This window comes from Camarhynchus parvulus, chromosome 3, assembly GCF_901933205.1.
Source record: "Camarhynchus parvulus chromosome 3, STF_HiC, whole genome shotgun sequence".
NCBI lineage: Eukaryota > Metazoa > Chordata > Aves > Passeriformes > Thraupidae > Camarhynchus > Camarhynchus parvulus.
The window spans coordinates 60,541,432-60,551,770 of NC_044573.1; the positions used below are offsets into that span (position 1 = coordinate 60,541,432).

General features: G+C 37.9%; 1 protein-coding gene across 1 annotated transcript; it reads right to left on the minus strand.

Moving 5' to 3' along the window:
* Positions 1–2,223: 2,223 nt before the first annotated feature.
* CENPW (centromere protein W) lies at positions 2,224–9,951 on the minus strand. The gene is made up of 3 exons (XM_030946530.1): positions 9,794–9,951; positions 4,975–5,088; positions 2,224–3,342 (listed from the first exon to the last, which is right to left on the minus strand). The coding sequence occupies exons 1-3, from the start codon at positions 9,881–9,883 to the stop codon at positions 3,316–3,318; spliced, it is 231 nt and encodes a 76-aa protein (XP_030802390.1). The 5' UTR covers positions 9,884–9,951; the 3' UTR covers positions 2,224–3,315.
* Positions 9,952–10,339: the final 388 nt, after the last annotated feature.

Below are 10,339 nucleotides of genomic sequence, written 5' to 3' on the forward strand. Positions count from 1 at the left end.
ATGAAACTCCAAAGTGTGAATGTCTTCTCTAGCACCTGTGATTTTCTGATTCAAAATAACAGATACAACTTTATATTCAAATAGAACAGTGATTATTGGATCCTGACCCATAAAAGTATACAAGTTCATTTATTCATTGATACCATTAGGGATTAGGTCCATAGATCTAACCTTCACTGACATACCATTCTTAATATTCACTTTTTACAAGCTTTAAATATAATAATTGCATGATTTATACCACTCAGAAAACATTAAACTTACATGCTCCACAAAATCAAAATACAGAATGCATGAATGCATGCTGTGAGTGTGAGCTGGAATAGGGCATATTCCCCACCAGAAAACACTCAGGTTGGCAAACAGCAGATGCACTCTCACCAGTCACTCTATAAGTGAAGCAAAAACAGCAACATCACCACTCTCTTCCATCACAGTCATCTGCTGATCAATAACCAATTTCCTTCTTCTTTTGCAGCTTAATCCATTATGATACTACCCTGGCCCAGGGTCTAACACAAGCCACATCAAAAGCTGAAAACCAAGATAAGGGCTACAAGAAGTACTTTTACCAAATTCTATTTCTTCATTACTGTACCCCTTTTCATTGATGGTCAGAGTGAAAGGGCAGGGTAGGATGTAAAACAGAACATGGTGAAAGCTGCAAGCAGAAAGAATAGAAAAAATGGATGTCTGAGTGTGCTTCTAATTTTTTAGGACATGCATCCTACCTTTTGAGGAAATGAGGAGTTTTAATTGTATTGACAGAGCACCTCTCTTTCCAAAAAGCTCTTGAATCTTATGCTTAAAACCAGAGGAAATTTAATATTGAGTCAGTTGTTTCAGAACTATAAATTTCACAAGGTTTCATGAAAACAGCTGAGCATCACCATGACTCTTCCCTTAAAAATCCTTGCCTTTTTCCTCCTAATGGCAAAGGATCAACACTGGAATTCAAATAACACAACTTCATTAGGTCTTCTACTACAGATCTAGTTTCAAAAAAAATTTTATATAACTACCTGCTTTAATACTTTGTCATTAAACAGCGACACAACACAGGAATAACCTATCACTATAGCCTCCAAGTTTATATTAATTGTAAGTGTTCACAGGTACTTAGACAATAATACTGTGTAAGTTTTAATTTCAAAAATCCACCAAGGAATACTGCACGGAGACCCGAGGTACATAGATGAAGGAGAACAGAAGAGCTGCCAAACAGAAATACAATTAACCTTATGGTGAACATTAAAGACGATACTAGAAAAACACAATAGCATTTTATGTTTCTAAAAGCTTAAGCCCACTTCATCGGCCCCATTAATTTTCAGTAAGTATTTATTTGAAGTTTAGGAGAGAAACCTGAATATCTGTCAAGCTACCCAGGTCTTCTTAATACCTGCCTGCTCCAGCTATTACAAAACATTCACGATGTACTATCAAAGTCCCTCTCCTATTAAAAAGAGGCAGTTTCTTGACCATGAATACACGCCAGAGCCGCTGTACAAAATATTTTTAAAGTACACTGGTGGTTGGTTTTAACCCTTTTTTGCCTCCCATCCCCAGTGGTAGCTGACCATTAATCAATCTACTACATGAGAATGAGAATATTCCACTAAGCTCAGAGTGGAACCTGCTCCTAGAAAAATCAAAAATTAAAAAGTTAAAGTGCATATCAAAACAAGTTCCAAAAGAAGCTACAGCACTCAAACAATTGTACAATGAGGAAGGTATGTGATTATATATGACACTAAGAAAATATTTCAGGAAAAATGAAAAAACATTTCTAAGGAAAATATAGTGTTGCAATAAAATTGTTAAATCAAAGACAGTAATCACAAATAAAAACATAAATACCTAGTCAGATCTTCCTGATTCCTGAGAATGTACTTCAGATTATTAAGTCCACATATCCATCTACATGTGTATGTTCTTGGTCTTCTTTGTAGAATCCAAAGGAGTAAGAGAAGAAAATGCAGACTAAAGAATCTAGTCAACCCTTACAAGAAGCCAAATGCACTAAGCTCTGTGCATCAAGAAAAGCAGGAGAGTGATGCTTCCTTCCTCTCTGCATACTGGAAGAGGATGACTTTTCAAAGGTTATACAGCATTTTAAAAATTTTAAAAAGAACATTGATATGATATGAAATTTTAAGTACTGGCATTGCAACAGTTTCTTTAGACTACAAAAATATTTTTAAAATGTAATTTTTTGCTGAGTTTCTAGAATATATTTGGTAAAGTGTCAAACAAAATTAGACTACTCAATACATAACACTTAAAAGATTCTTTATTTTAACAACAGCTCACTGTGCATATTAAGGATCAGCTACCATATATTCTACAAAACTGCATTATCAGCTGGAACAGTAAAATTAATCTATAACTTTACTGATATATTTATTAAGCAAAGTGTTCAGTAAACTATTACAAATATCAGAATAGGAACAGAATATGACCTTAATTTAAGATGACATTTTTATATAATGTACATTTCCAGACTTTTGAGAAGCTAGCATGACACACAAAAGAGAAAAGGATATAGCTTGGCACTCAAGCCAACTTATCTTTGTTATTTTTACAAGATCTAACTTTGAAAACATCAGCTCTGCCAGATCTTTCCTTTTCCATAACCTGTGTATCTGTCCACATCAACTCAATTACAGACCACCAAGCTGCCTCATGTACCACAACAAACAGGTCAGCTTAACAGTTCAAAACATGATTTAAAATACCAACTATATATTCTTTCCCCAAAACACAGAAGTTTCAGCCTACTTTTCAAAGTAATTTTAAAAATTATCAAGGCATTTATAAATAAACTGAAGACAAGGTATTTAATACACTTGTTTCTACAGTGATGGTTTTGAAAGCCATAATTTTGTCTCGCTAGTAAATCAGCTCTCAACTGCACAATCTATACTAGATTTAGTGAAAACTAAATTTAGTGTTGTTATTTAATTTTTTTAACAACTGTTCCCCTCAAGAAGTTTCACACTTTTAATAATAAATGCCACATTGTACCCAAAGGCTATCTATGGTACAAGCATTCCTCCATCATTATGAAATAAAGTACATCAAAAGTCTTAAGTGACAAGTGGCACACATAAATTAAAATTATGCATGAAGTGTATGAAAATATACATTCTAAGATCTTTTTGTTTAATTTTTTTTAAAGAAACAGCAAGATAGTCAGGAGATAGATGTTAACAAACTACGTAGTTCCACAAATGCTGAAGCTGGCCCACAGTATAACTCAAGTTAGTCAGAAAACATTGAAAAATGTGTTTTAAAATTCCAGTGGTTTGTTTTCTAGCCTCGGCTTTTCTTTAAAATAACCTGCAAAGAAAAGAAAAAAGTATATTTATCAATACAATTCAGGCAGCAGACAGAGACCAAAGGTTCATCTAGCTAATCTGTTTCCAAGAGCTGTGTTGCAAAGGGTAATACCTAAGGGAAAATATTAGAAATAAAGCAAAAGTATATGGAAAGCTTTCAAATACGAGTTTTTTTTTTAAGCAAGAACATACATAAGCAAGAATTCTGTAAAATAAAAGGCTTATTTTGAAAATTAATGCTGAGAAATGGCAATAGTACTCTTGAGCCATCAGTAGATTCCTTAAAGTTCTTACTCTGTTAGGCCTAGACAAAAATTAAAAATAAGGTTTGCAATAATACATTTCTTATGCTCAATTTTTGTTTGCAATGCCTCACTTCTTTCTGTATCAAGAGCTCACAGACCTTTGGAAGGACATTTTTTGGTTTGGAGTTTAAATTGAAAAATGAACTTCAAAGCCCAAGTGGGACTATTTAAGTGTTAAAATTATTAAAATACACACAGTTTTTCCTTTCTTCCCACCTTAAAAAAATAAATGGAGCACAAAAATGTTCAAAAAGTGTTAAGATTGCAGTTAAAAAGAAACCATAAATGTCTAAGACTCCAACTGCAACATTCACTTGGCTACCCTACATATCCTGTATATGTTTCTGTCACTATAGTAATAGAAAAGTATAAAACTAAACCTTTCAGGAGAAGGGAAAAAAAATAGTGAAGATAAACAGAAGCCACAGGATCAAAATATCAGGTAACATCAAGTTTTGTCCTCCCAATTCGCTCAGCAGGAGAAGGAGGTTAAAGAGATAAAGAGACTGAATTCCTTCATGACAACAAAGTAAAGCAGACATATCCTAGGAAGTGAAATGAGCTACAGAATAAAAAAAGGATTTCAGTCATATTTTGACAGTAATTCTTTCTAGGAGACAAAGCCATATAACACCTTCCCTTTTCCCTTCTTTTGCATGTAAACAAAACTCACCACGCTCTGCAATGCAGCGAATCCTTCTTCACAGATATTCATTCATACAGCATTTCTTGTTATGCTGAACTACCCATATAACAATCCACAGTCTAATTCTCCCTTAGTTCTTTCCTTGCCAAATACATCACACAAAGTGTCTGTTTGTTCTTGTATCCACACAGTGCTGCCAGAATCCACTACAAACTTATTTCAGACTAAGCAGGTAAGAACTGAAGATGTAAGAAAGGTATTTGAACCTCTCTGAACTATTTCCCACCTGTTCCATAAAGCTTCACTTATATCACTGAAGTTAAGACAGCATGCTTCCTTGTAGTATGTATGTAGTATCAGCTGAAATAAGGATCCTCCAACTTTGGACTGCCTTTCAGGCCATGAAGGCTTGCTGGTAGACCATTTTGTAGATTTACTCATATAGTGAAATTATTACTTTAAACAGGGAATAATCAAGAAAAATTGAGTTATATTTAATAGCACAAGAAGAGTTAATTTGTTTTCTTGGTGACAGTAAATTATGCCAATGATGGACAAAGAATATTAAGTGTCTATAGGTTTTGGATTATAAATCAAATATCAACTTTAACACAGAAAGCTTTTGTATAGGCTGTCATAATACATTATACAAAAATGAAAAATATTAGAAATGCGTTAATACCTTTGCTGCAGATATGGTGTGCTCAGGTTTTATTATTTTACTTTTGTTCTCAAAAGCATTTGTCCTGGCTTCTTCTGCTAGCCGATGGAGAAACAATAAGAAATTCAAATGAACCTTTAAAATAGAGAAGAAAAAAAAATTTATTCAAGTAGTTTAAACACAGTTTGCTTTTCTAAAGATTCATTGTTTGCAATAGAAAATTTGCATAATATACTGCTTCCAAATTCCTGAAGGTGTTCTCAGAAAAAAAAAATTATCACTCAGGTCAAGCCTCAGTAAATTTCCAAGACATTCCCTTCATGCAAGACTCTTGTAAACAGAGATTAAATTTAGTATACTTAAATAATAAAAGTGCTTCAGAAATGATCACACAAACAACAACTGATCTAAGAGGAATCCATCTGATTTTTATTAGTAGTTTTTAATAAACCAAACACAAATATCAGAGAATAAGGAGACTTTTTGCTTACTAGTAAAAATAGTTAGTTTTCAGTGACTACAACGGCCAGACTTTTATGAAGAGCAAATTCATTCCTGTCTTATCACTGAATGGACTACAGACAAGTTCAAGGACTTCTGCCCCTTTCCAGTGTAAAGCGATGTTGACATTAATTTCTCCAGAACTTGAAATTCTCCAGTGTCAGAAGGTTGTATCCATTTTTTCCCCAGCTCATCACTTAGCTTTTTTACATTAAAAGAACTAGTTGGGCAGTGTTCCTTTCCATATGGAATGCTGTTCTGCTAATACAAAAGCAAGAAAAAATTGCAGCAGGCAAGGAAGGAACTGCTGTAGCCTGGACTTAAACTGCCAGCCGACAGCACATTTGTGTAGTTATTAATCAGAGGCCTGTAAGACAAATCCCTAGCATTATACAGGCACTGTGTGAATTATTTAAATAATCCAACCTGAAAAATTGATAATTGCACCTTTTGTAAATTAAACTTTCAAACAACATTACCTCTGCTACATAAAGTGTACAAATAGACTTTTGCAATCAAGAGCTAGGAAAAATATTACTGAAATAGATGAAAGTTTTCTTTGTATGAATAAGGTGATGCATTTATTCTGCTGTACCTTATCTGTAAACCTGGAACAATGTAATATGGAAAGTTAAAAATTAAGAGTTTAAGAGAAATATTTTGGCAGTGGGTTTGCAGCACAAAGAATCTGTTACATGTTCTTGTCACAAGAACTCAGTCCCTATGACAAGCAGTTTAGGCAGTTTTTTAAAATATCCTGAACTAAATGAAGCAATAGATAAATTTACATAATATTTGACATCATTTGGAAGCATCTACTACACAAAAAGCAGATGTGCTTGCAGATTTATTTCACAAAATATAAAAGCCGTTTTAGTACCAGTCTTTAAATATTCACACAGAAATTATTTCCAGCAGAATCAAGCAGTGGCACTAAAATAATGTTCAACATTAGAATTCTCATTATTAAACTTATCAACATGGAGATTAGATTTCTGGAAACAACCTGAAGGAGAAGTGAGAGATGGAACAAAAGCTTCCATACTTGCATGTCTTTCTTCTGAGATATCTAAAGGCAAAAGAGTTAATTTTAAAATTGCCTTTTAAAACTGCATCCTCTCTCAGAATCACTGTACCTTTATTTTCCTATTCTCAAAGCGAATTGCTGCATGTGGAGAAGCTTCCTCTGTACTCCAATAGCTTTAAACAGTCACATAGACTAAAATCGGAACATTCCACAACAGAGCACACAGGTTAATAAATATTCCAGGTTATCCAAGGCAATTGAGAAGGGCTACTGAAAGGCAGAATGACTGAATACCACCACTAGGACAGTTACTGGCAACTAAGCAATACCATATTTGACAAGGACAGTGCTTTACTGCATATTAAATTTTTGTCCTTCTGCATAAAATTTAAAGAGTGTTTTTAACTAACTAGTCATGAAAATCACCTTACAAAACTGAATGTTTATTTTCCAGAAAAGAAAGAATGCAAAATTTTAAGAACATATGTAAAAAATTCACAGCACTGTTTACACAGCAACTTCCACACACCTGCTCCTCACAGAACTGAGGAATAGCAGGGACAACCACTGTAATTCTGTTTTGCTGCCGTAACTTCAAAACAATTCTTAAGACTGATATTTCACCTTCAATGCACACTTATTAATTATTCTATGGTGACAACAAATTTTAAAAAGGCCATTCAATGCAATACTTCAAGCTTTTCCTGCAATGGAAAGGCACATGTGCTGTTCTAGCACAAAAGAAGCAGCTGAGATCCTGCTTTTCTGCTACAATTGCAATATACTTTCTTCTCTGACCATCGGGGAAATATCTGAACTTCAGTACTAAAATCACTACCTCTTATTTTCAAAAAGAGCCTTGAAAAAACCTAAAACACTGTTTGCATCTCTTCACCCAGAAATATTATCATACTCCATTAAAAAAAACCAAAACAAAACCAAAAACAAACATCTTCCTGAGAAATTTGATAGCTACACTGTGCAAAGAGATAGATGTGAAACAGGTTCTGACAAAGCTTCAGATTTTGAGAAGAGACTTGATCAAAAGCGAAGACGAAACCTCATCCAAGTATTTATGAATTCTTATGCCATTAAACTTGTTACGATCATGTAAGAAGACATTGGTTTATAGAGTAAATAATCACTGAAAGTTGGGGGAAAAAGAAAGCAGTCTTATTTTCTCTTAAGGCAGGCAGACCCCTTTACTGAAATGGGCATATACTGCAATAGATTCAGACATAAAGCATGGATCATTCTGGAAGATAGCCCAGAAACTGAACTAGGACGTTTCTCATACTTCCCCTGAGAAGAAATAAGCTCTCTGCTCAAAATATATATGGCTGCATCTTGTTAAGACAACTACTATATAAATTTCTGACTTATATGATCTAACCACTCTTACAGGGTTTGCAGAGAATAAGACAGGCACCAGAAAACATACTCTCAAAATCTGTTACTTGTCTTACTACACAGTAAACTCACTAATCTTTTCTTTTTTCTAAAAGAGGCATAATTTCAGCTGTGTTGATTATTTAGCCAAGGAAATAAAGATCTAAAGAGCTGTTAGACACAAGCCTACTTCAAGAACATAATGGACAACCACCACACCTCGACATTCTTGTTTAAAGGTAGAATAAAAAAGCCAAGCCTTGTAACATAAAAGGCTGCGTAATTTGACATCACCAGAAGAGACAATCTAAGTTTATATCACATTATTAAAATTTATTCTGATGTCATCCTTTGTGCTGCAATGAACATTTGCACAGCCATATTTTAAGCTGGATCTGTTTGCTGTTGTTTGTAAGTTTCAGTGAATTCAATTCACTGACTGTCTTTGCAGCTCAGAGAACTTTAGTGCCAGGACCAGGAAGAAATGGGAACCAAAGGCCAAGATTTGGAGGGATGTGCCACTTACTCCTTTTCAGACAGCCGTATCACTTTGAAACCAAATTTTCTTTACCCTGGAAACACAGACCAACTGTTACCAAGGATTAAATTAAAAAGTGTGATTGTGTGCATTCGATTAGTTGACTACTGCATTCCACTGAGTAAGCTTTGAGTAGGTCTGAGCATGAGTAGCAAGGGGCTAGGTCTCTAGTCCATAAAAAATCCAAATGCAGCAAAAACATCAGGAAGAGATCATATTTTTATTAGCTCCACTCCATTAGAAAAATATTTAATGTTTGCATTCAAATCTAAATACCCTGAAGTAATTGCCATTTTCATTCATTTTAATCTCATATTACTTATTTTCATTTTATATGTTTACATTTAGCTTCATATATCCAGACAGCAGCCTTCAAGATGCTGCAAGACACAATTTTTATACACACATGAAATGTGGACTTACCATTCAAGTCAGGGCCCATACTAGTATCCAGCATACTAGTGTTAATGCTTTAATGCTCTGAGAGCCACATGCATTTGTAAACAAGAGGATATCACAGTCCAGCAAGTGAAGTCGACTAAGTTCTTTCCAAGAGTATCTTTTCTATGCATTTTTTTTTAATACGGCAACTACCACAAACTCTCTTGAGGTCAAGTTTCCTTCCTGTAGACAAATAATTTCTTGGTGAGACAAACCCTACCTGTGCCGCAAACCCCCTAGAGCAGGTCAGAAACAATTCAGCTTTATTGGCCTGTTTTTGCAAACTTGGCTCTTTTATCCCCACTTTTTTGGCAGGCGTTTTTAAACCATGATCAGGACCCCAACACCTTACTGGGTTACTAACAAGACCTGTCATCTCACAATTTAGGGCAGAGTCTACCTAGATGGCCTTCTAAAAACATATCAGCACTCAAGATGCCGGAGCAGCTTAGCAACTCTGACCACAGCTCAGCTGACTAGCTGCACACCCGAAATGATCTACACAAACAGCTGCCAGATAACCCAAATTGCTATTTCTCGCTGTGTCTACACCAAACTCTATGAACATCACGTGACAAAAAAGCCATGCATCAGCCCGTCCCTTGAATCGCTGTCAAAGAGCTACAATACTGCAGACACCAGCAAAGCGGGAGCGGCAATCTCTGCCCATCCGTATTCTCTCACGGACCGATGGTCTGTCCCTCCAAGCTTTGCCTCCTCCCTGCCCGTGGGTCCCTGCGGAAGCACCATTGGTAGTAACTGGGCATCCCGTCACACACGGGGCCAGAGCGCACAGGCCGCAACATTTAGGGAGTAAGCGTCCCAGTTTAGGGCCGGCTGCCCCCGGCGCAGCTGCGGCTGCCGCCATGGCCAAAGGCAGGCCCTCTCCCGGACTCCCCGAGGCAGCCTCGCCTCGCCTCTCCCTCGCCCCTCTCCTTCCTCACCAGCAGGTCGGCGTTCGCCGCCAGGCGTAACTGCGGCTTGTGCTTCTTTATAATTTTCCGCAAAGTGCTGCGGGGCGCCGTGCTCTTCATCCTCCTCTTTCCTCTTCCCGCTTTCCTTCCTTTCCTTCCTCCTCCTCCCGCCGCCCTCGCTCCCTCCACCGTTCGAATCCGCCGCCCTCGCGCAGCCGCGCGCGCCCGCCGTGACGCAACTTCCCAACGGCCGCGCGCGGCACCGCCCCCGCGGCCCGCCCCGCCCCTGCCGCTCCTCTCGCCGCTCCCGGCCCCGGCGCTTCCCCGGGACCCGCGCTTCGAGGGGCCGCAGCCGCGCTTCTCGAGCCGCCCAGGGGCCGCGGGGAGAGCGCCCCACCGGCCCCGCCGAGCCCGGCCCCGCCGCCCAGGTGGCGCACGAGCGGGGAAGGGCGCTCCCCGAGCAGGTGCTCGAGGGACGGGCGGGTCCCGGTGGCCGCCGCCGCGGCCGCTCCCCTCGCGAGCCCCTGCGTGTCGGTCGGCTTCCCTCGTGAGCGAGCCGAGAGCTGGCTGTAGGCC